This window comes from Leuciscus leuciscus, assembly GCF_965113295.1.
Source record: "Leuciscus leuciscus genome assembly, chromosome: 25".
Classification (NCBI taxonomy): domain Eukaryota; kingdom Metazoa; phylum Chordata; class Actinopteri; order Cypriniformes; family Leuciscidae; genus Leuciscus; species Leuciscus leuciscus.
Genome location: NC_138724.1, coordinates 18,614,002 through 18,640,826, shown reverse-complemented (window position 1 = coordinate 18,640,826; position 26,825 = coordinate 18,614,002). Strand labels below are relative to the sequence as shown.

Here is a 26,825-nt window from a genome sequence, read left to right as displayed (position 1 = left end):
CCTAAAAAATGACACTAAAAGACTAAAAGAGTCTTTTAAATGAAAATAAACAGAGAGGAGCTAAAAATGATAATTTATACATATTAGAGACAACCTCCGGTCCACTAAGCCACGCCCCGTTTAATGTTAATTCCTTTCTTTGGTCTTTAGTTTGGTCTATTCTAGCCAGTAGCCATAGAAAGAGCTCGTTAGTGCGTTTGAGTTTAATGATTTAAGCACACGTAGTAATTCTGTTTAGGTCAAACTAGATTTTGCATTTCGACACGTAGATCTATAAGCATTCCAAAGACGCATATTCGCTCCTTCAATATAAGGGCACTTAGTAGGCAGCCTATCCAGGATGTGCTCGTACGGCGCCATTTTCCTTGGGAGGGAATGTTAACAGAAGCACACTGCCAACGTGCACTATTAAGGGCCCTAGAAATCTGTTTTACGAAGTGATATAAAATATGGATTCAGCGTCGACCAGCTCTAAACACATCTATAAAAGTAAGTCGTTCGTTTTTGCGCGAAACTAATAAGTAATGTGAGCTTTAAGCTAACTAACTGCCTGTTTTATTTGCACTAGTGTCTACTGAGGATATCACAAAACTGATACAGCTGCGGTCGAGCAACTCAGCGCTTTTTGACGGGAGGAAAAATTCGTCAAAAACAGCCTGGAGGTGCGATTTTTAACCTTAGAATTTGCCCTGATCTCTCACAGCCTGTATTCTGATTAAAAGTTATTATATTGTTAATTGTTTCCCCCCAGTGCAATACTCAGAGAAATGGGGCTTGATGAAAAGATGACAACTGAGCAGATTGCCAAAAAGTGGGAAAACCTGAAGGCAAGATATAAGGTTGGTCTCACTGCCATTTGTGTTTTTCAAATGCCAACATATTCAACAGTTTAATGAATTTACCAATTAATTACAAGGATGCAAAATATCCTCCCACCGGTGTGGAGAAGAACCCCACCTGCTGGAAATGGTTCAATCTCATGGACGATGCTCTGAGTGAAGAGTTTGAAGAAAAGATCAGCCAGCAAGTGATCACGTCAGAAGCTGAAAATGATAATGCACCTCATCCGAGTAAGAAGTTACGCCAGATCAAAGTCGGAGGGGAAATATTGGAATTTCTGGAAGAGGAAGGAACTTCCGTGAACGTGCCAGCAGCCACCAAAACACATCTGGTTAAGCAGGGAATACAAAAAGGCAAACAGACAGCAGAGAGCTATTCATTGGACATGATGAGAACCAAACTTCAAAGAGATAGACAGCTTCTAGAGAAAGAGCTCGGAGGCCTGGACAGAGAAAAAGCCCTTCTGGAGCGGGAAAGGGCCCTTGCAGATCGGGAAAGAGCGGCTCTTCACCGGGACAGAGCCCAGGTAGAGAAGGACAAAGCTGCGGTTAAAAGAGACAAGGCGTCATTGGAACAGGACAGAGCCCGACTGCAGAAAGACAGAGACGCATTGGCCTGGGACAGAGCGGCCCTTGAAAGAGACAGAAGGTCGGTGGATTTCACAAATCACGTAAAAAGCAGTTCAGGATGCAATGGACTGGACTGTCCTCATGAAAAGAACAGAGAAAAATTAATATTCTTACTTGAAAGAGTAATTGAAAAAATGTGAAGCAACTCTGAGAATGAGGCAAACCTCAGGGAAAATACTGTGAGATAATGGGATATCTGAACACTCCTTAAGGATTGGGTTGTTGTCTTTGCAGTCTGAAGAGACATTAAAACACCTTATTTTTGACTATTAAAATTATTCAAAAAAAATGTGTTGTAATTTTCACTCCTAAATCAATCACATTTGTCAAACACAGTCTTGACCAGACTGGAGTTTACTTACCACATACATTGGCAGGGTGCACAAGGGCCCCTAAAATAAAATGTTTTTGAGATTTGTTAAATTATTTGTGAGTGTTGACTGAGAAACACGGAATGTGATGCTTTATTTCTGAGATAATGTAATATAATAGTGTCTGTCAGTAAAGTATACCGTTTGTGCCATACAATAAAGGTCAAAACCCAAGATTGGCGGTCCACTGTGTTTTCATTAAGATGCGCAAGGGAGAATTGAATATAGTTTACCAGGGTGTTAGTTTTGTAGCTTAACAGGTAAATGTATTACTTTAGTGTTAAAAGTTTGTTAAAAAGTATAAAAAGCTGTTTAATGACAGATTCCATCTTAGTCACAAATGGCTAATGTTTTTCCAATGAGCGGTAAGGTGTTCAACAATAAACCTACACTAAAAAATATACACTAGATTAAGTGAAACAACTAGGCCTAGTCTCAGTTTTTTTGTGTAATTTTCACTCAAATGTTAAAGCATGAAATAAAATAATAAATAAAATAATTATATTATTATGATAAATGTATATTAATAATGTATATTAAATAATGCAGATAAAATAAAATAAAACGATTAAATTAGCCTTTTTTTTCATGAAAATAATTCAAAATAAAAGCATTTAGACTTTTGGATCCAACTATATCAACGTGAACTCTTAATTCTCTCAGCAAAATCTAACTGTTGACAGTTGACAGTACTTACAAATTAGTCACTGATTGCAAATTACATGACAAAAAAAGGTAAATAGTTACGTAATTCATTACATTACTCATTTAAATTAAGATAATATGGCTTTTAGATTACTTTTGACCTAATGTCACAATGTGTTCGTCAGGAGTTGATTAGATATGCAGTGTTGCAATGTTAAAAAAAAAAAATAAACAAAACAGTTCGTGAAAAATGTTCTGTAAATCCTGTGATCATTTGCTTTGGATCTCAGTGTGGAATTCCACAAACCTGGAAGACCTTCTGAATGTGTATAAGCAGTAGACTTTTTTTAGAATAGGAAAATGAAAAAGATTTACAAAAAAAAGTAGGAGGGTGAATCAATGAATTATGAATAATTTACTGCCATTGTGAGAATAACATGTAATCATGTAATCAATAGAAAAGTAACTGTAGTCTAATTACTTATTAGCATAATTACTTAGTAGCATATTTAAAAATGTAGGCTAACAAGTACTTACTTTTTGGAATCAGATACATAATCCAGATTACATGTAAAAATTTACCCAGTGCCTGTTGATCAGCATTATTTTAGTGTTTACAGTTTTGAATAATCTTTTGAACTAACTTTTATTTTTAATATTTTCAGTTTTCATGTTAATTTTCTTTTTTTATGTTTTTTAATTTTTTTATTAGCTTTTCAGGATATTTTTCCAGTTATTTTATATTTCCAGTGATTTTAGTTGTTCATCTTAAACTTATTTCAGTTACTTGCCAGGAAAACATTTCTAATATTCCTTTAGTTTGAGTTTTTAATAATATTTATAATTATAATATGTTCGTTGAATTTTATTTTAGCTTTTATTTTATTAGCTTAAAAAAATGATTTAGCGTTTTTTGTTGTTGTAGGATTTAGACTCGATTTCTCATAAAACGTGTAGATTTAGGATCTTTAACTGATTATGAAATGTAATTTCATTCAGCTGTTTTGCTCCTGACAACTAGAGGGCAATAATCTGACATCATTCGTTTGGAAATGGGAAAAGCTGTGAAGAAGTGCTGTCTGCAACAGACACACTAACGGTTGATGAAGTGAAAGAAATCCATAATATTCATGATATTACGTTATATCTCATTAGAGGAGTTTGGCCACCTCTCTCACTTTAAGAAATGGCGCAACCATCTCAACAGTGTGAGTGTCATTCTGTAAAGCTGCACTGAGTCTCCACGCATGCAAAACTTTCGCACATTTCTGTAACTCTCTTTTATGAGTTCATGTGTAATTCAGCGTGGATTTAAAACCAGTTTAATGTACATGACATACGCAGTTGCATTAGCTTAATAAATAAGGATTTATTACTATTATTTCAGACAGCCAGTTATCAGTGTTTATAATGTGGTTTGACTGGGCTGTTTGTTTTGTATATAAAATCACATACAAACCTACAGTGAATTCATATTGTCCTGTTTGTTTGCATTGCGGTTCTGTTTCAGGGTCTCACAAGGACACAGAGACACTGATCAGGTGGCGCATGGCCCATGGCTATTTATTCTCAGGCTGGAGAAACACATGCAGAAATGGCTGGGAGTATGTATTCATTGTGATTCATTTTGCATCTGTAGTACATGTTTATATACTCATTTTCTATGCTTATTGTTTTTTGTTGCAATTGTTTTACAATATAGGGGTTTTCACATTTTTCTTACCAGGGACCCCCATTTATGGTAACCGCCTTTCTAAAATTTTAAGTCACATACTTCATCTATTATAATTACCCATATTGTGTTATATTAACAATACAAATATTGATTATATTAATTATTGGCTGTATTATATATAAATTATTTACGTTTATTTTTTATAAGTTGCTATGCAATTTATAATAATCTTTAATCAATTAATATTTTTTAATGTTTAGTTATGATTTAGTTATTTTAATTTGATTTATGTATTTGTTGCTACTCACTTTAGATTAGTTAGATTACAATTTAATGTTAAATACATTTAATAATTTTAGCAGTCTTCACAATAAATATAGTTACAAAGCAGATTTACAGAGAATATTTTCTTACAGCACCAAACAAGCCAGATTAAGGTCACAATGGCAAAAGAGATCTCATTAGAAATAAACAGCACAAGTAATGGTTCAAATATAATATATTTTTAGAAATTATTCTTAAATAATTAAATAACAATATAAAAAATCTATAAATATAATAAGATAATAATTGTGTTAAACATGAAAAAATAGTAAAACAATTAAAAAAAAATTAAATATCTCACATTTTTCATAGACATTAGTGTCACCCAAACAGTTCTAAAAACCCCAGTCTTAATCTATATTCAGTTGCAAAATCAATTGAAATTGACAAAGAGAGTTTTCTGTTTGTAGGATGTTCATTCAAGAGACAAAATCAAACCTGGATGGAAATATTACTTGTCAAAGAGCAAAACGAAAGTGGGAGAACTTAAAATGCAAATACAAGGTAAGATGGATGCATAGGGTGTCTTATATTATTAAAATGATTTACTTGTATAGCTGCACACCACTCATATTTTATTTTCTTCAGAAAATATACAAATCTAGTTATAAATTAAATATATTTGCATGCAATTGTTTTCTCTACGCTTTTTGCCTAGGTTTTAAAAGCTCTTGCGAAGGATGTCGAAACGGTTAAACCTGAATCCTGGCGGTGGTTCAGGCTCATGGAAAAGGCAGTAGATGGCGATCCCACTGAAGTCGACCCTCCTAAACCGACCTTACTGACCAACCTGGCGGATGAGACCGAATGTGCAGCCCAGCCCTGCAAGAAGATGTATCAGGTAGAAATGGGGAGTGATATTTTAGAATTACTGACTCATTCGGTCATCGAGGTCAATACTCAAGCGACGGTAGCCGATGATGGACCCTCATCAGATACAGCAGAAAGCGTGAAAGAGAGACCGATGGAAAAAAGCCCCCCAGAGACTAATGACGAGCTACACTTTGAAAGAGCCAAACTCAGAAGAGAGCGACAGCTTCTGGAGAAGGAGCACGCGGACCTGGACCGAGAGCGAGTGCTGTTGGAGCGCGAGAGAGCTGTCGCTGACAGAGAGAAAACGGCATTGGAGAGAGACAGAGCCCAGTTGGAAAAGGACCGAGCTGCAATTGACAGGGAAAGAGCGTCTCTGGAACAGGACAGAGCGAGACTGGAGCGGGACAGAGCGGCCCTTGAAAGAGACAGAGAGACTTTAACCGCCATGGCTCTTGAGACAAATGGCACAGGACACACTGAACCACACTCCCCATATGCCGAGGACAGAAAAAGATTAATATTTTTGTTCGAGAAACTAATCGAGAGATTTTGAAATCATTCTGAAGCACTTAAAAGCATCAATGTTGCTCATTCTGTAGGTATTTAAAATAATAAATTATTTAAGGTAAAGTGTTTCATGTTAAGGTGCCCCTTTTACTTTAGACACATTTAGAGGAAATGTGTTCAGAGCAGTAAAGTTCTAGTTCATTGGAGTTCAGTACAATACATAATGGATAATTCATGTTAAGTTTATTCCCCCTATTTTCAGGTTCTTGGATGCATTGATTAAAGTTATTGTTTCAGTTTTTGAGCTGAATCATTCATATTTATTTAGTGCCACACAATCTAGGCCCTGGTTTCACAGACAGGGTTTAGATTAAGCCAGGATTGGGCCTTGGTTCAATTAGCTTTTAGAAACGTGGCTTAGAAAAATACATTACTGCTGTGCCTTTTGAGACAAAACAATGGCACTGACATGTTTTAAGATCTGTCAGTGCAAGTTGCTTTCAGTTGAGACAGCTCAAACATGCAATTTGGTCTGGGACTATTTTTAAGCCTTGTCTGTGAAACCGGGCACTAGACTAGAAGAAGAGCTGTGTCCCTTTTTGAAGGCTGCATATGTCATTGAGGATTTCTCATTTCAGAAAAGTAACCATTATAAAACTGACAGTTATTCCTCACGGAGCATGAATTACTCTAATATCATTCTTGCTTTGGAATGTAATGGTTACTTTTCTGAAATGAGGCAGCTTCAATTATGTATGTATGTGACCAACAAATGTGACCTCAGGAGGATGTAGCCTTCGAAATGAGAATTTTTTTTTTTATGGAGATATTAAGTAGAATATGTTTTCCTATTGTTTTGTTCATAGAGAGTTGCTGATGAGGTGACTCATTTCGAGCATTGAAATGACAGCTTAAATTGAGATTAAAGGAGGGCTCGCATTTACCATTTACTGTAAATTTTAGCTGTGAAAATCCAGTAATTTTAATAGAAATCCACGCAAACTGGAATTACACACGAGGGTTGAATATTTCCCCATTGCAGATTTTGTAACATGGATTTGCTGTGTTGACCAACAGAAAGCTACTTGGTTTGAATTAGAATTTTTTTGTTACTGTAAAATCTGCAAATCATTTACTGAAACTGCATGGCAGGTTTGCATTAAACAACATATGCAAAAGACAAAACAAAACATATTTTTATTAGATTTTGCAATTCAGCTTTTGTGGTAACTGTTTCCTCATTCAGGTCTCGCCAATAATATCATAGCTTAAATATACAGCACAGCGACTGTCTTTCAATAATTTACTCATTGTGGAATCTGAGTCTGTTAAACTATTAAAAATGGACTTTAAGAAAACAATTATTTTCCAAGTGTGATAGTTGAAAAATAAGCACATGAAACACGCTAATACAATTTCTATACGAATCAACTAGTTCCCATAAAACAATGACCAAAACCATGGTATATTTGCATTCTGTTCTTCCCTTATTTTTTCCCTAACTCAAGGTCGGTTCAAGTGCTGACCATATCCTTTCTGTAAAACTAAATTCTGCTTATGGTTTACTATTGTTATCTGTGGAGCCCCCTCCCAAAACCACAGACAATATTAAACCTATAAAAGTTTCATAGTATGCATTTGACACTGAATTGCCAGGACTTATTGTCTGACCAAACTTTCTAATTGAAACTAGTTCTCATTAAAACACATTTGCAGCTAAAAGAAAGCACTTTTAAGTTGTTTTAGGATCAATCAGTGAGATTTATATCATTTCAGTCATGGACAGCTCACCAGAAATATTGGATTTTGATTCTTCAGATGAAAATGGGTAAGGAACTTTTTTTTATTCTGCACTTAAACTTACAAAGCAGGCTTCAAACTTTCTACAAATCAACCATGCTTCTTTTTGGAAACAAATTCAGTGTAACTGTCAAATGTGCGTTTTTAAGTCCCGAGAACAGTGGAATATTTCTGCAGCAGTGGGACGCACAGGTTCGGCCCTACATTGAGATGATTGACTTCATGAGGCGGATTGGCATTGAGAGGGAACTTGCACTGCCGGCCATTGCAGTGGTGGGAGACCAGAGCTCAGGGAAAAGCTCTGTTCTAGAGGCGCTGTCAGGAGTCGCTCTGCCTCGTGGGAGTGGTATGTTGTACACCTACAATATACTGTATATATCTTATTTACATTCTTCTGCTTATGTTGGGAGGCATCTGTATATTCTGATGGTCCATTCAGGTATTGTCACTCGCTGTCCACTGGAGCTTAAACTCAGGAAACTGAGTATTGGGAGCAACTGGACCGCCATAATCTCTTACAATGATGTGCGAGAGACCTTTCATGATCCCACACAAGTTGAAAGTTACGTCAGAAGGGGTGAGGTTATATTTCAAGCTATTATCATTTATAAATAATCATTATAATATTAGCTTAATATATAATGAATGAATGAATGTTGAGTAAGTATGTAGTATTTGTCTTTAACAGCACAAAATATGCTTGCTGGAGATGGGGTAGGAATCTGCGATGATCTCATCAGTTTAGAGATCGCATCACCTGATGTTTGCGACCTCACACTGATCGATCTACCTGGTATAACAAGAGTACCCGTAAAAGGGCAACCGGAAGACATTGGAGACCAGGTGATACGAAAATTGTTGCACTTCATTTTACAGTATGTGCACTTAAATTTACTTACAGCGTATTTACCTAAGAAGTACTGGATAATATAAGGTAATAATATGGGTTAGGTTTAGGGGTAGGTTCATGGTTAGTACCTAGTTATTACTCCATTATTACTAGAATAAGTCCTGTTCCCCGTGTACATACTATGTACTTATTACAATAAGTTTAAAGTTTGTACTAATTACAATAACTGGGTGTAACTAGGTATTAACCCCTGTAGTTACCTTATAATACCCATTATTTTCTTGGTACAGTGTAAGTACATGCAAGTACACGTATTGTAAAATAAGGTGCATCCAAAAATGAGGAAAAAAAATCATGAATTAAAACCTGCAACATGATGATGTTACATGCATACTATCTAGCTGTAAACTCTGTTCACAGTAATAGTTATCTGTATATTATATTCATAGGACAATCTATCTGTAAATTTTTGTTTATAATAGTATTCAACTCTATATTTATTCAGTACATATCCATGTTCTGCACTTATGGAACCACTGTATATCCTGCACTTGCTGCTATTGCACTTCTGGTTAGACCTAAACTGCATTTCGTTGCCTTGTACCTGTACTTGTGTAATGACAATAAAGTTGAATCTAATCTAAAAAAAAAAAATACTACAGTTTTAAATGTTTCAGGTCTTCATTGTCTTATAAATTAGCCTTTGATTAACTGCAGATTCGACGCCTGATAATGAAATTCATTGGAAAAAAAGAAACCATTAATTTGGTTGTTGTTCCCTGCAATGTTGACGTCGCAACCACAGAAGCACTTAGAATGGCTCAGGGTGTTGATCCTGATGGCTCAAGGACTTTAGGTATTATTACACATCTTAGTACTTAGATTAGAAAATGAGTTTTGCTTGATACAACACATAATATCACAGCATGGCAATTTCATTCATGTCTGTTCAAACACTTTTTATTGCTTCAGCAATATTGACAAAGCCAGACCTGGTAGATAAAGGAGCAGAGGCTGACGTCTTACAAGTACTGCAGGGTAAAGTGGTTACTCTCAAAAAGGGCTTCACCATTGTCCGATGTAGAGGCCAGAGTGACATCAATGAAAACGTTTCTCTGGCTGAAGCCACGAGACAGGAAAAGGAGTTCTTCGCCAATAACACGCACTTCAGGTATTACGTTGCATTTAACCTGGTAGATATTCTTTAGTTATCTGTTATTTTATGTAATGTTCAAAGCCACTTAAGAGTCTTTTATTCTGTTGCCACCAGTTATCTTCTTGAAGAGCAGAGAGCCACAATATCCTGCCTGGCCACCAGACTCACTAAAGAGCTGGTCGAACACATCAAGGCAAGTCTAAACATTGCAAAATAATCTAAAACTTACTCTAAACACTAAAGTTATGAGTTATTCCTTATTTTACAGGCTTCACTTCCATCTCTAAGAGATCAAATTCACATCAACTTGTCTGCAGTGAGATTTGAGCTCAAGAGTTATGATGATGGTCCTCCTTTAGAACATGAGCGCATGGGGCCTTATCTCAGCAAGGTACAGTAAGTGCAAGCATTAGCTGTTACTTGTAATGTCCAATATCTGAGCAGTCCTGGCTGAAATGAACTTCTGTTTCTCTGCACGTGTAGAAAATCTTGGAGTTCAGTGACCAGATAAGTGAGTTGTGTAGAACAGGAGATTCAGACAATGGGAACATCTACTCGCTCCTTCGACCAGTGTTCAAGCAATGGGAATGTCAGCTGAGTAACTCCAAAGCATTGTGTAGGTCATACGTCATTGTGACTTAACATTGTTGAGAACCATTTTTTCTTCAGTTTTTTTTAGTCTTGGTATGATTTAGCACAATTTGGATATTCTGTCTCCACCCATTAGGCCCAAATTACATTCGCTCCTCCTCGCTGGACATATATAGCGAGTAAGGCTATGTTCACACTTAGCGTCTTTTTTCAAACTGCCAGCGTCTGTTCTACATTATAACCCTATGGAGTAAACCGTTTTTTCAAAAAAGTCCTGAGCGCTTTTTTAGACGCCACCGCCGGCGTCTTTTTCTGCAGCTCAGAGCGTCTTTTTAAGTTGAAAAAAGTTCAACTTTTCTGAAAAGAACGCCCTACGTCAAGCGCCTTTTTGACAGCTGACCAATGACAAGCGAGTAGCGAGACCTGTCGTTTCCATAACAACAAGAACAACTGTCTGTCGTGCACCCACAAACGTCTTTGTGAACCGACATTCTCCTCCCCGGTAACTTCAAAAGCCAACGCAAGAGCCAACTTTCTCTTTCTTGACATTTTTTGCATCACACAGCACTAGGCTACTGTTGCAGCTGTTGTTATAGCAACAAAAGACGCGCTCGGCTGCTATTTGTAACCGAACGCTGCCGGCGTTTTTTTTTTGCTAAAAAAACGCCGTTGTCAACTTTTTCTTGTCAAAAAAGACGCTAAGTGTGAACATAGCCTAATACAGTGAAAAGAACAAAGTGCTGCTGCTCAACCAATCAAATTTGAGGAACTAACATACAAAACTTTCACCATTGACCTTTAATCTTATAATTTGTGGTAACTATCCTAAGTTTATTTTATTTTAGTCAGAGAGTCTGTAAAAGAGATGACAGAAAAATATGACGAGGCCCATCGTGGGAGAGAAGTGGTGACCTTCAGTGACTACTGTGTGTATGAATCAATGGTAAAGAAACATGTTGGAGATCTTAAACAACCAGCATTGGATACTTTGAGGCTCATCCGAGGTAGCTGCCTGAACTTTAACTGGCTTTTTTTTTTAAACGTTGTATATGGATTTCATTTGAAAGTATTTATAATAACAGTTCTCATTTAAATATAACCTTAGGTATTGTGCAAAAGGAGTTCAGGGTCGTGTGTGAGCTGTGTTTCCCAAACTTCCCTCATCTGAGACACGTAATACTGGTGTGTTAAAATTACACTTGTTGATCACATTAAATCATCTTAAAAGACAATAAAAGTATTAAACATAACATATCTGATGTTCCCTTAGAACCATATCGACGAAATTCACTCAAAGCAAGAAAGCAAGGTGGATAAGAGGATCCATGAGTACATTAACATGGAGAAGCTTGTGTACACACAGGATCCCATTTTTACCCAGAAAATTGTAGACTTCAAGTTTGTGGAAATGAGACAGCAGCATGAGTCCATTTGTTTGGATACGGGAGAGAACGCAACCTCACCCAACAACTGTGCTGTGTTTGACACCAGGAGCCTGACACCTGATAAACTGATCATCTACTACGAGGTGTAAATCAGTTTCTGACTTCATTAGCTGCTCGTGTTCTTTAATATTTGGTTTTGATTGCACTGAAAAACTCCCACATGGTCTCTCAATCAAACAGATTGTGTATCAGCGGCTGGCCGACTACATTCCCATGGTGATCCTGCTGTTCATACTGAAAGAAGCTGCCGTGATTCTGCGGGCTCATGCGATGGACCTGCGGGATGGAGCGGATGTTGTGAAGCTGCTCCTGGAGGACACAGAGGCTGGTCGGAAGAGAGCAGACTTACACCAACGCATGGAGCGGCTGCGTCTGGCACAAGAACAAATCACTATACATCTCTGAGACAGAAGTTTTCTCTGGTAAAGAGCTGTCCTAATGGACCAGCCACTAAAAATTAAACAGGCTATTTTATGGTCAGCAGCAAAGGAAAGATGATGATCAACATTATAATCTTCTTACAAAGAGTCCAGTGTTTGTGGGATTTAATGAACATATAGATTTTTCTTAAATGTATTTGATCAGATTGAAACTGTTTAAGCTCCATTTAAAAATAGATATGTATCTGAAATAATAAACCCTCACCAAGATAAATGACTATGTGGTTAACTATATAACATTTGTAAATGATAAACCATCAGTGATAGTTTGCTAAGCTACTGTAATAAAGATCATGTATACTCATGTATATAACATACCGACATGTATACTTACATTTAAAATACAAATGATCTTACAAATAATGTCTTCATTCAAATAAAATGTCATCATACGTTTTCTTATATATTTTTAAATATACAGAAATCAATTTCTTATAATACAGTGCAACATCACCTCGCATTGTTATTTTGTGTGAGAAAAATCACACTAAAAGAAAGAGACAAAAACGTTTTTTCATTTTTTCCTTGATTAAAATTACTCGCGTTTGATTGGCTTATACAGTGATTATTTTATATATACAGTGGCTTATGAGTGCTTATAGATTATTTTATTAATGAATCCTGTCAAGTGAAATTAAATAAAAGACAACTCTGATCAATCCAATTCAAGAACAAATCCTTGAGTCGGAATTGCCAGCTCGCTCAACTGATTCACTGAAAAGAAATATGAACTACCAGCTCAGGATGACCTAATAATAAATGTTTCAAATTACAACATGGAAGGCACATAGCCTGAGGCAGAGACTGTTGTAAAATATAGCACACCTCTACAGCCATGATGTAGCCATGGTTAGCATATTTTGTGATGCAGGACTAACCCACATCCCTAAAAAACACATGGGGTGCTTCTCATTTCTTATTTGTGCATCCTCGTTTCCTTTCCTCGCTTCCTTTCCTCGCGTCTCAGCTCCGCCCCCTGTAGGATGCGAGGGAAGGCTGCAAGGAAAAGACGCGAGGACGGAGGAATCGAATGTAACTTTTTTAAAAACATTGGAATACTTGATCACTCAAGCGTCACTTCATCGCGTCATCAGCAGCGCTCAAAGGATCTGCCCTTATGTTGTTGAAGTTTGTTTATTTAAGAAATTCATAATAAATAATAATAAAGCAAGATACCCTGTTGAAATATGTGAGATGTGTGGTGTATATAAACTGCAAAGGTAAAGTATAAATTAAAATGATTGTGACCGATGTGAAGGGGGAGGAGAATTTAGACGTGCGTCACGTTTAAGTCGATAAAACTCTTCCGCATAGGATACACCTGTGTATCCTTGCTCATGACTCCTCAGGAAGCCTCCTAACTCCTCGATCCTCGACTCCTCGCGGTGCAATTAGAGAATTGAGATGTCCTTCAAGATGGCTGAGCTCGATCGGTTTCCGGGTCATAGGATGGAGGACGGAGGAGAGAGGAGACGAGGAGGGATATTGAAAAGCACCCATAGTGTGGATGAGAGCACAAGAGCCTAAACATCCATTATGATTATTTCCCCTTCCTTACTGGGGCCCATTAAAATCTATTGCTTTTAAATTCATCCTTAATTGAGTAAATCCTGCAAAGACCAAAACAATGGTACATGTTTATTCATAACTGAATCAAGACTCCAAACAAATAATTCATTCCTATCTGTGAACTTCAGCAGGATGAATAAAACACAGTATGTTTGTTTATTTGGTTACACTTTTTTAAGGTGTCCTTGTTACTGTCACGTGAGGTTGCAGGAAGGCAGACGGAGACAAGGATATATTTCCAACACAAATGTTTAATGCTAAATGATAACAGAACAGGAAGCAACACGGGGATCGGACAAAGACTGACTGAACAGACGGAACTTTAATGCAAACACAGATGACACTGATTAACGGAACAAAGGTGATACAGATGAACTGATAATGACAGTGAAGATGATACGTGACGTGACGACAGGCAGACAAGTCCAAATGAGAACAAACTAAACCAAACACCACTGTGACAGTTACAGTGTAATTATACATTTAAGTACAGAGTATAATTATCAATTACGTTATAGGGTAAGGGTTTGGATGAGGGTTTGGTTCAGTTGCATGTAATTATGCATAATCTAGTTATTACTAGTAACTAAATGTAACCTGTAATAAGGACACTGTAAATAAAGTCTTACCATTTTTTCCAGACTTTGATCATCCATTCAAGTGGATAAAAGCTGTATGACCAGTGTTGGGGAAAGTTACTTTTTAAAAGTAACTTGTTTGTTTTTAACAACAATAAAAGTTCTATTTTTTGGCAAATGTAAAGGCCCTTTCACACCAAAAGTAAAATGAATAAGCCTCAGGCTGAAGGAAATGCAAATTCATGCCTGTACAGTAGAGGGTGCAGCACAAACAAACCTTTCAGCTGTGCTTTCATTTTGGATCGAAGAATAGGATGCAGGAAAAGAAAGTTCAACAAGCTTACTTCAGCAATAAAAGAAAAAAAAGAAACATAAATGTGATGTTTATCAAAAGTCATTTTAGCTTATTAGTAGGCCTATAGGTTGAAGTGGAACCTGTCGAAATTCAGCAGCAAATACATTGGTTAATAAAGTGAGATTATATTAAAGTATATTTGTGCAATTTAATATATTTAATTATTGTAGGTTTGCGTAATATTGTGAGATTGTATTTCACTGTTTTTATCAAATTTGAGTAATTCTGAATCTTTTTTTATTTTTTTGTTTTGCAAGTGAGATGAGTAAATGCCTGCTCACATTTAGTCTAAAACTACAATAACTATCAGTTTTACACAGCGCACACAACACCTCTGCACTTAAAATTTCTCTCAACATAACTCATAACTTGCATATTCAGATATTGTATTGTAAATTTAAAAGTAATGCATTACTTAGTTACTTGTAATCTGATTACGTAACTCAAGTTACTTGTAATGCATTACCCCTAAGATTGTATATGACTACAAGTATATGTTTGGAAATAGCTGTCTGGATGCAATACCAATATTTTAATCCCTGAAATGTGTCACAGTGTCTGGTTTTGTGTATCCCCGGGTAACCACTAGAGGTCCTCTTCCCCCATGGTGTCATTCATCATGAACTGCATTTCCCATAATCCTTTGTCTGAACTCATCACTGATCATTGCACACAGCTGTTTCCACTCACATTGTTTGTACCTGTCTATTTATACCCTGTCTGTTTCTGTGATTGTTGTGGATTCCTTGTTTAATGTCTATTTGCACTTCTCTGTTCCACTCCTGGTTGTGTCTTGTTTATTGGACTGTCTTGTATGGATTTTGACCTTTTGCTTGGCTGGATTGTGAGTACGGATTACCCCATTAAACTGCACTTGGACCTACCTTTTTGTGTGTGCATCCTGTGACAAAATGTTTCTATGGCAATAAAGAGTGAGGAGGAATGCATAAACTGCTTTGACTAGTGTTACAAGTTGGTCATACATTTCTGGCCATAACTTTTTAAAGTCAGCTGCATAAAAAAAATATATATTGGTCAAATTAAGACTGATTTAAGAAAGTATTGCTTTTTAATAAATAAACTCAACATCAATTAAAGAGGAACATTGACATTTATTAACAGCAGCCAAAACAGTGGCATCCTATCACCATACACACTAGGCCATCTCTGTTCACTTTCTGCATATGAGGCAACATACTAGACAGGGTTGCCAATAAAACAAACTGCTATCATTGCACATGGAGTGCAAAACAAAGAGGACCATCAGAGTCCCACCTTTTCATGGGGTCTCAATCCGCTTCCAATTGAACTCTGGTGGGGTTTGACTGAACTATGAATGCAACACGGACCAAAGACATATGATTGATTAAAAACACGACGTGATGTCACATGATGCAACCCTGAAAAGGACAGAATGCTCAAGCATACCTGGTTTCTCTCATCATGGTTGCCCATTACGGGCATCAGAAGCGCCATCTCCTTGCAGCAGATCTTCATGTGTGTGTAATTCCTGGTGCTGTTTTGACTCCTTTACACATTTTATAAGTTCTTCGTGAGTTCTCAACTGGTCAAAATAAACCATCACATGTACGCACAAAATATGAGCACATTTAGCCCAACACACAGGATTCTTTTTGTCACAAAATGTACAACGTAAAAGCTGTTTTTTTGTTTTTGTTTTTTTTGGACTATATGTATCCTTTTCTTTTTTGATCATGGATCAAAAGAACCAAGCAAACTACATAACACATCCAAGACACAGTTTAACATAGTTGCATTGTGCAACTGGCCCCTGATCCTGCCCTGCAGGCACATCAGGTACACGCACAAATGCATTTCCATTTAATCAAAATTTATGAAAATGTCTAACATTATTCTGTCTACTTTCAATTTCATTCTTATACACTATAAATTCAGTCTGACACACACATTTCAACTCTCTTTGATTTCTCAAATCAACATGAACACTGTGTTTGGGTGAAACCTAAATTGAATATTTGTTAAGAGTTATCCAAAAACAAGGACATTAACTGTTCCCATAACTAACTTTGTTTTTTCCTCTTTTGTTTTTCTATAAAATGAACAGTTCAAGCGTATTTTCTTTATTCTCTTCTCGAGATCGAAGAAGTGATGATGACGAAGACAGTGATAGCTCTCAAAACGAAAGGTTAGTCAAAAATTTAATTTGCTTGTTACTAAACTATTTTTTTAAGATAGTTAATTGTAAATTTATTTAGAAATACATATTTTATGTGTTTATAGGCCTAATTTATTTCTTGTTATGTACAAAAAATTGGAAATTTATATGGTAACACTTTACAATAAGGTCTCATAGTAGTTAATGTATTAACATAACTAACAATGAGCAATGCATTTGTTACAGTATTTATTAATCCTTATTAACATTAGTAAATAAAAAAATACAACTGTTCATTGTTTGTTCATGTCAGTTCACAGTGACTAATGTTAAAAACACAAATGTTGGTTTTAATAACATATTAGTAAATGTTGAAATTAACAGGAATAAATGCTGTAGATTACTTAGGTTCTTCTTAGGTCATGTTAACTATAACGTATTTTACTAATGAAACCTTTTTGTAAAGTGTTACCATTTATGTTAATTTATACATTTATTTTTAAAGTTCTTTACATTTGTATAATATTGAAAGTAGTTTTTTTTAAATCAAACCATTATATCATACAAATAAAAAAGTCATAAATAATAAAAATAAAGGTTTAATCAAAAATGGATTAAAACAAATTAAAGGGAAAGCATGTTGCCTACATGAAAGGACATAAACTGAATAAGATAATAAAGGTTTTTTTAAACAAACGTAAATTTTTGTCTTTATAGTGAGCAAATGAGGGGAGAAGTTCACAGTCATTTAGAGAAGAGCATTCGTCCATTCATTGATCTCATCGACACTCTGCGGTCAATTGGCATTCACAAGGACTTGGCATTACCGACTATTGCAGTGATCGGAGATCAGAGTTCTGGGAAAAGCTCTGTGTTGGAAGCGCTATCTGGAGTTGCACTACCAAGAGGAAGCGGTGAGCAGTGTTGGGAAAGCTATTCAAGAAATGTTACTAGCTAAGAGTAGTTTACTCTATAGAAAAGTTGAAGTTGAAAGCTGCCTTTCAGAGAAAACTAGCTGGTTACATTACAAGCTTGGAAAAACATGGAAAAACTAGGGGTGAATTCAGGCTGATTGGGACACTTTTTTCCAGTCATCTCAAAGGCAAAAAATGTCCCAATCAACCTGAATTCACCCAACTTAATTTTCATGCGTAATATAGTTTAAATTGTTGCTAAGTTTTAATTTGTTCACATACATATTTATTTAAGCACACTTCAAGGGGTATAAAAATAGTTGTTTTTTTTTAAGGAGAGAAAGTGACCTCAGAGAGATGGATAGACACAGTGAAGTGTGAGGGTGCGGATTCAACAAAACAGACCATAATTTGTTCTGATTCTAAACAGGAGACAGACAATACTACTGTAAACACATCTTGCTAAAAGGTGCTAAAAATGTAAAGTTTTAGCGTTTCATAGTCACCCTTCAACTTAACCAATAAAATAGCTTCTACTGAAAAGAAATTTAGAAAATATGACATTTCTGCCCACATTCTGTTTACATTCGAAATTGTTTATGCATGGGCCTATTGTTCTTGCAACGTTATCAGTTTTCTAATCATTTTTAACTGAACTGTGTTTGCTATAGGAATGGTCACCAGATGTCCACTAGAGCTGAGGCTGAAGAAGGTAACGGGTGGAGTCAGCTGGAAGGCTGTTATATCTTACCGTGATAAGAAAACTGAATTTGTGCATTCTTCATTGGTTGAAAGACATGTTGAAACAGGTTAGTAAAATTACTTGCAATCTGTTTGGGCTTTCTTTAAAAAGTGTTAAGAATAAAGTGTTCAAAGCTTGTAAAAACACTGTTGCCTAATTTATCTACTGTTGTTTTAGCTTGTCTTTTTCATTTTAAGTTAGAACTGCTTATACTCAGTTTTTTCCCTTGTAAATTTATTAAGCAAATTGCTTTGTCAGTGTGGGGGCATTTTAGGAGGCATTTTACCCCAGCTGTGGGTCAAAACAACCCCTTGGTACAAATTAATGTAAGAATCCAATAACAAGAAAACGGTGGACATTTTTGATACTTGGTTTATGATTTGTCAATGTCACTGAAACGATAACTATTCTAGACACATCTAAACACATTTCATTCCTTGCTGTTTATGTTAATATCTTTATGGTTATCTTTAGTTAGCCTATTGCTCTTGGTGTGAATGGGCCTTTAGTCTACTACAGTATTTTCTGGAAATGAAGTCGCACCTGACACACTGCACTGACACCAACGCAATCACCAAATTACAGTTCATATTTGATCCTATAAAACAATTAAGTAAAACAAATTTTTTTTACAGCCCAGAATGAGCTGGCAGGAAAGGGGGTAGGAATATGTGATGAGCTCATCACTTTAGAGGTCATGTCACCAGATGTGTGTGACCTCACACTGATCGATCTACCTGGAATTGCCAGAGTCCCAGTCCCAGGACAACCAGAGGATATTGAAAACCAGGTGAGCCGCATGATCTGATTTTACAAGTCACATTCGGTACCATACCAGTTTTAAAACTATGTCTCATGTCTTGTAGATTAAAAGTCTTATAACAAAGTTTATTGAGAAGCAAGAGACTATAAACCTGGTAGTGGTTCCTTGTAACACTGACATTGCAACAACAGAAGCATTAAAAATGGCACAAGAAGTAGATCCTGAGGGCAGAAGAACTATCGGTAATGTACTCTCACCAAATAACTTTGATTTATGAGCACCTGTGTCAACAAATGCACATTTTACTGTTCTTAACTTTTTTTTTTTTTTTCTTCACTGATGTAACTATTCTTATTTTTAACATTTAACTATTTTTTTAAATGTTTGATATATAATTAAATGTTTTGAAAGGATTATCCTCGGTCATCTGGGTAGACAGTTTTCAGATTTACAAGATCCATTACAATTTGCAAATCGAAAAGGTGTGGGAGTAGATGATGTCATACTTTTTATGTTGCATAATATTTATAATCATTTGGAAACAATTGCCAGTTCTGTTAGGATTATGTTTAACGCTATCTCACGACCTCATGATAAAAAGGTGGCTAATTTGTACAAATTCGTACGATTTGTCTAAACCCACGTGATGGGTAGGTTTAGGGGCGGGTTTAGGGGCGGATTCAGGGGTAGGTCATTCAGTATGAATTCATACGAATTGGGCAATTCGTAAAGATTTAGCAAAAATCGTACTAATTCGTACGAATTAGCCACCTCGTAGAATTTGTACGAATTGCCGTGAGATCAGGCTGTTTTAACCTACATAGTACAACTATTGGATTATATTCTATGTCGACCCCAGTTTGTTAGGCTGAGTGATAAAATGTCTGACATTATTATGACTAAAAAAAGTTTTTTTTTTACTTGCATTGTATACTTCTGACTAAAGGCACACTCAGACATTTTGTATACAAATGTTTTCAGACGATACTGCCCTTGTGGGTTTAATAAATCAAGGTAATGATATGGGCTATAGAGGAGAGGTTGAATTATTTCTTTCATGGTGAGATGAAAATTACCTACAATTGAATGTGGAGAAGAAGTAGATCATTGATTTTAGACGGAAAAAAAGAAGTGAAACCCACCAATGACAATTAAAGGTCAATAGAGATTTGTTCAGTCTTATGAAAATATTGGCGTCCATTTGGATAGTAAATTAAAAAGGAAGAAGAACAGTGAGACAGTTTTTACGAAAGCAAAATCAACACTATTCTTTTTGAGGAAGTTGAGTTCCATTGGTTCCAAGATTAGTAATGCCTCAGTGTTCTACAGAGTGATTTAGAAGGTCTTTTTTTCCTACTGCAGTTAGGTTTTTTAATGAAGTTGTGTAATTTTTTGTATGTATTGATTGTTGTTCTTTTTAATGTTCAATTGTCTATTTGTGTTGTTTGTAATGTGCAATGGTGGCAATTGAGTTTCCCCTTACAGGATTAATAAAGTTTAATCTTATCTATTTTTCATTCTCATTTTACAGCTATTTTGACCAAGCCAGATCTCATAGACAGGGGAACAGAGAAGGACATTCTGGCCATTGTCCACAACAAAGTGATTCCTCTCCACAAAGGTTACACCATGGTGAAGTGTAGAGGACAACAGCAGATCGATGAGAAAATTCCTCTGGAGGAGGCGATACAAATAGAGAGAGATTTCTTCCAAAACCATGACCATTTCAGGTTACTGTCTGTTTTTCTAATTGAACTTTGTGTTCCCAAAAATGATTCTGAAAGATTTGATCACACTGTTTAGGTCAGATTTTGTTTTCAATTTCAACCAGTTTTCTACACTCACACAGTGGGGTTCACAGTGATGCCACAGAAGAACAGAACCTTCTTTTTTGGATACATTTTTTTCCATGGACGTTACTATTCTTAATAGCTGGTTAGCAAGATATTTGGAATAAACTAAACCACCTTACAAAAAGTGCTTTGTCATTTTCAACAGATGCCTCTTGAATGAGGATAAAGCAACTATTAAATGTCTTGCTGTCAAACTGACACAAAATCTTGTTGATCATATCAAAGTAAGTTTTTAAATGTCTCACTCTAAAGGCCTGTTTATACTTAACATGAATTCACTGTAGATGTATTGCAAAAATGCAGATAGATTGCGAGACTATAATTTTTTTTAATGTTTTTTTATCCATCTTTGCCAGAAATCACTGCCACAGCTCACTGAGCAGATAAAAACACAGTTGTGGGAAGTGAAGAATGAGCTCAAGGAGTGTGAGGCTGGACCGCCACTGGACACTAAGGGAGCCAAACAGTACCTCATTAAAGTAGGATCTCAAGTCATCACATCTTCTTGCTTCTGAGAATTATCATTTGGAGTTCAAGCTGCTAGAACCATATTGTGTTTGTTGTGATTTTCTCCTTCTTCCTTATGTAACGGCTCTAAAAATATCTTGGCGTCAGAGATAGTCTCAAATCTCATCACTGTTCAGGCACACGTACACCCCACTGTCTGACACTAGGTGGTGCTATGGTTATGGTAGAGTTCGTATTCTAAATTATTTTCACACCCAAATGTCTTTTTCTACCTCCCCAGAGACAACACTTTTGCCGTAAAATGATAATATACAATAACATGTTCATGTAACAAATATTTTCTCTTTATCACAGATCCTAACAAAATTCAATGGTCAAATCTACTCCTTATCATCAGGGGAGCTGATTAATGCAGATAATTTGTTTGTCCAGCTTCGGGCTGAATTCAAGAAGTGGAATGATCATCTTAACAGCACAAAGCCATCCTGTCAGTATATTTTCAATACTAAACATTAAACCTTGAATTCACTGTTGTTGGGATTTTACAAGAAAGTTAAAGTTAATTTAATGAGAAATCCATCTTGTTCCTAAACAAGTTTGCAGTTTGAAAGAGTTTTGCCAGAATTATAGAGGGAGGGAACTGCTCGGTTTCAGCAACTACAGAGGGTTTGAGATGGTTCTGCAGGAGCATGTGGCCAAACTTAAGAAGCCAGCCATTGAATTGCTCATTGCAATCAAAGGTACCATCACACATCTGATCTCCATTATAAAACCAAAAGATTAGATCACAATTGAATTAATGTTTAATGGCACATATTGTGAAACTTGTCTTTCTGATATTTGTATTTCTCCCGAAGCCATCATCCTCAAGCAATTCAAAGATGTGTCCTATAGATGTTTTCAGAACTTCCATGTACTTCAAAACATCACTGTGGTAAATATTGCTACAATAATCTTTTTTCTCTCTCTTTTTTCCCCCCAGTTATTTGGGGGATAAAATCTATTTTATTGGCCTAATGTCATTGTTTTATTGTTTGTTTTTGCAATAAATAGAGAAAATAAGAAAGAAAAATTACAGAACAATGTTGGCTTTCTGACAAAAAGTTAAACAGTTCAGGTTTTTCAATGGCGAGTGCATTTTATTATTTAACAAAAAATGTTCAAACAAATATTATTTTAATTATTATTGAGTTTTTCACAGCAGTTTAAAAATTCAAATTGCCTCACTTGCCGTGCGCTCTTGTGTTTTTAACCAAATTCTTTGAAAAAGAAGAGGAAGCAAGAGTCAGAATTAAAGGGTTAGTTCACTCAAAAATGAAAATTCTGTCATTGTTTACTCACCCACACGTCGTTGCACGCACTTAAGACTTTTGTTCATCTAATTAAGGAACACAAAATGAAGATATTTTAAATTAAATCTGAGAGCTTTCTGTCTCTCCATTGACAGCTGCGCAACTACCACTACCACAGACAAGTTCATAAAGAGATTAAAACCTCTCCGTATGAATTGAGCAGTTTAGTCTAAATTTTCTGAAGAGACACGATCGTTTTATATGATGACCAGATTTAATTTATTTTATTCACAATTCATCAACTCACACATTGGTTATATAGTAAACGGAAGCTCAAGCATGATTGTTTGATGTGCAAGAAGTCAAGTCAAGTCGAGTATATTTGTATAGCGCTTTTCACAATACAGATTGTATCAAAGCAGCTTCACAGTATTCAATTAAAATAATACAACAAAGTTTGTTTCAAGAGGAATTTATTGATTGATAAAATTAAATGAAATATCCCCAAAATATCCCCGACTGAGCAAGCCAAAGGCAACAGTGGCAAGGAACCGAAAAACTCCATCAAGTGACCTAATGGTGTCCTAAAACTCCATCAAGTGACCTAATGGTGTCCTAAAACTCCATCAGGTGACCTAATGGAGAAAAAAAACCTTGGGAGAACCCAGGCTCAGTCGGGGGCCAATGAGAACCAATGAGGTTCATTCTTGTGTGTTACAGCACGTTTGAGCTTCTGCAAGAACCTCAAGAATGTTGAGCTTCGGTTTATGTTCTCTGGTCAATGTTTATATGTGAAAAAAGCCTAAATTCAGTGTCTGTTCATCATTTAAAGTGATCATGTCTCTTCAGATTTTTTTTTACTAAACCGCTCTTTTCATATGGATTATTTTTACGATCTCTTTCTGACAAAGTGGTAGTGGTAGGATTTTAATGACATGAGGGTGAGTAAATGATAACAAAATTTACATTTTTTGATGAAAATATCCATCTTTGCAATGATAATCAACATTATGCCACAAATGCTTTTAATTGAACTGAATTTGTACTGATCCAGAAAAATATCCCTTTAATCAGGTACTCTTTCCTCCGTACTTTTTTATTTGAAACCATAGAACAAAATCTACAATATTCAGTCAAGTCAGGAAGACAAAACGGAGCAGAGGATCTTAGAGCAGTTTGAAATGGAAAACATGGTCTACACTCAAGATCCCATCTACTTGAAGTTCTTGAGTGAGATTAGCGAAGAGACATTTTCAGAAGATCAGTTACCTGTCTTTGACATAAAGAGCAAGTACAGTGAAATGCTCCAGGCATATTATGAGGTAGATATTCTTTCAGTAACAAATATAATTGTTTTTCTCCATGACTGAATGGACTGCAGTACTTGTGTGACTGTGAGGATGTTACTCTTTGATTGTCTTTCAGATTGTGGTGCAGCGAATGGCTGACCAACTGCCCATGATGATCTCATTTTTCATGTTGAAGCAGACTGCTCAGCTCCTGTCTACTGACATGTTGAGTTTACTGGATGGGGCAAATGTGGGTGAGCTCCTGTTTGAGGACTCTGAAGTTGGTACAAGACGCAGATTCCTACAGGCTCGCTTGGACCGTTTAACTGCTACTCAGGAAGCACTTAGTGATTTTAATTGAGGGACCTATTGACTTGTCATGTCTGTTTTTGGTTGGAACATGTCATGTTATTTCTTGATCTCCTCATGCGTTCTTCTACTTCTTTTGATGTCTTATGGCAGTTGTCAAACCAGCTTATGGTGCATATTCCACCACCTACTGGGATGGAGTGTGAGGTGTTGATATCAAGAGTAAATGTAAAACCTATATTTCATTATATAACTGTAATTATCAGGATATTTATAAGAGTTTTATGACCTTTATAAGAACTGTTTAGCCCATTCTGTAATCTCAGAGAATTAATGCCATTTAACTCCTCTTAACTGGAGTCTTTCACAATCAAATGCCTATACTTTTAATCAACACATGCTCTACTGTTTCTGGAAGTCCACAATGATTACACTGGCTGGATTCATGTTTTTGATTGATTAATCAAGAGTAGAGTGTCCAATTTTTCACCGAGATATACCATCCCTTCTATAACCATAAGCAGCTCTTACATGACCAACTTTTTTTAATGAATATTATACAAATATTGTCCTTTGTTTTCTTTATGCATCTCTCTTGCCACATCTTTCTGACACCCACTTTAATTCAATCTTTATTTTACTCTTCTTTCAAGATGAAAAAATTTACTCACATGGTGTCAAAACACTCTTTCTCCAGTATCTTCACGAAATCTTACCAAAACTTTCCACAAATTAGCGGGACACCGTCTTCTGGCAGCGAGAGAAAATAAGCGGAAACACAACCTGCTTTACCCTGACTAACTATGTAAAAGGTCCGTGTTACATATAACCCCACGTTAGGTTGTTCCCCGCGCTCTGCTACAATGGTCTCATCCCCACAGAAGTAAACCAAAGGCTAATAAAGGTTTTAGGAGTTTAGAGATATCTTGCTTACAGAGAAGGGTGGGTGTTTCATGCAAATGTCATATTGTCCTTAAAAAGGTGTAAACCCTGGAGTCCGTGATTAATGCAAATTCCCATTGTTATAGCATTTAGGAGCCTTATCTTATCTAACCTTTGTCTGGTGGGGTATACTACACTGTCAATAAAGTTCTTAAACCTTAAAGGTGTAATAAAAGTGTGTCTGCTTGATTGTTTAATTGATGCAGGGGAATGTCAAAGCACACCTCCTTAGTTGTATTTTAACAAATGTACTGAGCTCTTTATTGAGCCTCTGCACGGCATTCTCCAACAAAGGGTCAAATTTTCATGATGTTACAAAGTCCTAACCTAACTACTGGTCTTCAATCAATACCTCCTGTTTCATTGCTGTCCTGGTTGGAGTTATCGTTGTAGAACCCAAATGAATAATTTACAGGGAGCGATAGCTTTTTACTATTTAAAAATATTTTCATTAGCTATCTGAGGATTTTGAGAATTTATATTCTAAAGAACCTCTTGAAAGAACCTTTTGTGCAAAGAATGTTCCATGGAGGTTTAAGGTTCTTTACGGTACCATTCACGCACCTTGTTTGCGTGTCGGTCAAAAATGACCTTTTTTTTTTTTTTCAATGAAATGATTGTACTATATTTTAGTTCGATAATGTTTTTTAATTAATATGTTGTATTTTCTAGGGCATATTTATGAAAGACTTTTTACTGTAAAACTGTGAGAAAATCAAAGCCATAAATCTAAACAAGCTGTGTTCCAAATTTGAGGTTGATATCCACTAGAAGAAATTCATCTCCCATTCATTTCCAATACGATCATTTTTGATCGTGAACAAAGTGTGACTATTTTTTTCAGGACCATTTAACTTTTTCGAATCATGTGCATTTTTTTTTGTGTGTGTTCACACAGCAAGTGCCAAAACCTTTACCAAGTTTCGTACCATTCCGAACCAAAGCGTAAAAATTTTCGGTCAAAAATTATTAAACAGCACCAGAGCAACCACCCAGAACACCCTAGCAACTGCCTAGCAACGCCCTAGCATCCACCCAGAACACCATAGCAAAAAGTGGGTTAAAAGGGTGCAATAGGACTCACTCACCTGTCTGTCACGTGTTCTACCTCTGTCTGCTTGCATTTGCATTGTTAACAAGGGTGTGTTTCACTATAAATTCAGTCTGAAATATAGATTTAAACTCATTTTGATTTCTCTTCAGCATCACCTCAAATGCTCTTTGGCTGAAACCTAAATTATACAATTTACAAGAGGCATCTAAAACTAAGAACATTATCTTTTCTCAGAACTGACTTTTTAATTTCCTTGTTTATCCAGAAAAATGTCTACTTCAGGCTTACTTTCTTTATTCTCATCTCCTGATCGAAGAAATGCTTATGATGATGATGAAGATAGTGACAGTTCTCAAAATGAAATGTTAGTATATTTTATTTGCTTATTATTGAACTAATGCTGAATTTTTATGTAGAAATATTTGTACATGCTTTTATTGGCCATGTTAATTTCTTGTTATCTAGATGTAAAAA

At 36.0% G+C, this 26,825-nt stretch overlaps 4 protein-coding genes across 7 annotated transcripts; all 4 read left to right on the top strand.

The window, feature by feature from the left end:
• The first annotated feature begins 153 nt into the window (after positions 1–153).
• On the top strand, positions 154–2,014 carry LOC309490929 (uncharacterized protein). The gene is made up of 4 exons (XM_082160263.1): positions 154–489; positions 569–662; positions 752–839; positions 917–2,014. Exons 1-4 carry the CDS (start codon positions 450–452, stop codon positions 1,607–1,609), a joined length of 915 nt encoding a protein of 304 aa, XP_082016389.1. The 5' UTR covers positions 154–449; the 3' UTR covers positions 1,610–2,014.
• A 1,532-nt stretch (positions 2,015–3,546) lies between these two features.
• LOC309490318 (uncharacterized protein) lies at positions 3,547–6,103 on the top strand. Its single transcript, XM_082159419.1, has 4 exons — positions 3,547–3,693; positions 3,996–4,089; positions 4,895–4,988; positions 5,143–6,103. The coding sequence occupies exons 1-4, from the start codon at positions 3,672–3,674 to the stop codon at positions 5,848–5,850; spliced, it is 918 nt and encodes a 305-aa protein (XP_082015545.1). The 5' UTR covers positions 3,547–3,671; the 3' UTR covers positions 5,851–6,103.
• Positions 6,104–6,192: 89 nt separating this feature from the next.
• On the top strand, positions 6,193–12,488 carry mxh (myxovirus (influenza virus) resistance H). Of its 4 annotated transcripts, none has more exons than XM_082159416.1 (13): positions 6,193–7,950; positions 8,044–8,181; positions 8,293–8,447; positions 9,172–9,310; positions 9,427–9,625; positions 9,725–9,803; positions 9,879–10,001; positions 10,094–10,226; positions 11,047–11,205; positions 11,307–11,383; positions 11,472–11,729; positions 11,827–12,068; positions 12,131–12,488. In XM_082159416.1, exons 1-12 carry the CDS (start codon positions 7,623–7,625, stop codon positions 12,049–12,051), a joined length of 2,013 nt encoding a protein of 670 aa, XP_082015542.1. In that variant the 5' UTR covers positions 6,193–7,622; the 3' UTR covers positions 12,052–12,068; positions 12,131–12,488. The 4 variants fall into 4 exon arrangements, with proteins under 4 accessions (XP_082015542.1, XP_082015541.1, XP_082015540.1 ...); XM_082159415.1 differs by having other exon boundaries at positions 11,827–12,078; positions 12,141–12,488; XM_082159417.1 differs by having other exon boundaries at positions 6,197–7,632; positions 7,754–7,950; positions 11,827–12,488.
• Positions 12,489–16,505: 4,017 nt separating this feature from the next.
• LOC309490859 (interferon-induced GTP-binding protein Mx3-like) lies at positions 16,506–25,460 on the top strand. The gene is made up of 13 exons (XM_082160140.1): positions 16,506–16,755; positions 17,443–17,639; positions 18,311–18,448; positions 19,017–19,171; positions 19,248–19,386; positions 20,676–20,874; positions 21,143–21,221; positions 21,354–21,476; positions 21,820–21,952; positions 22,062–22,205; positions 22,323–22,399; positions 23,870–24,079; positions 24,183–25,460. Exons 1-13 carry the CDS (start codon positions 16,667–16,669, stop codon positions 24,405–24,407), a joined length of 1,908 nt encoding a protein of 635 aa, XP_082016266.1. The 5' UTR covers positions 16,506–16,666; the 3' UTR covers positions 24,408–25,460.
• The last annotated feature ends 1,365 nt before the right edge of the window (positions 25,461–26,825 follow it).

Coding starts and splice junctions, on each gene's coding strand:
- LOC309490929 (XM_082160263.1), top strand. CDS start 450: ATGGATTCAGCGTCGACCAGCTCTAAACACATCTATAAAA. Junction 490..568: donor CTCTAAACACATCTATAAAA/GTAAGTCGTTCG, acceptor TATTTGCACTAG/TGTCTACTGAGGATATCACA. Junction 663..751: donor TCGTCAAAAACAGCCTGGAG/GTGCGATTTTTA, acceptor GTTTCCCCCCAG/TGCAATACTCAGAGAAATGG.
- LOC309490318 (XM_082159419.1), top strand. CDS start 3,672: ATGGCGCAACCATCTCAACAGT. Junction 4,090..4,894: donor ACATGCAGAAATGGCTGGGA/GTATGTATTCAT, acceptor TTCTGTTTGTAG/GATGTTCATTCAAGAGACAA. Junction 4,989..5,142: donor ACTTAAAATGCAAATACAAG/GTAAGATGGATG, acceptor CTTTTTGCCTAG/GTTTTAAAAGCTCTTGCGAA.
- mxh (XM_082159416.1), top strand. CDS start 7,623: ATGAAAATGGGTAAGGAACTTTTTTTTATTCTGCACTTAAACTTACAA. Junction 8,182..8,292: donor TGAAAGTTACGTCAGAAGGG/GTGAGGTTATAT, acceptor TGTCTTTAACAG/CACAAAATATGCTTGCTGGA. Junction 9,626..9,724: donor GCCAATAACACGCACTTCAG/GTATTACGTTGC, acceptor TGTTGCCACCAG/TTATCTTCTTGAAGAGCAGA.
- LOC309490859 (XM_082160140.1), top strand. CDS start 16,667: ATGAACAGTTCAAGCGTATTTTCTTTATTCTCTTCTCGAGATCGAAGA. Junction 16,756..17,442: donor GATAGCTCTCAAAACGAAAG/GTTAGTCAAAAA, acceptor TTGTCTTTATAG/TGAGCAAATGAGGGGAGAAG. Junction 21,953..22,061: donor TAACAGCACAAAGCCATCCT/GTCAGTATATTT, acceptor TTCCTAAACAAG/TTTGCAGTTTGAAAGAGTTT.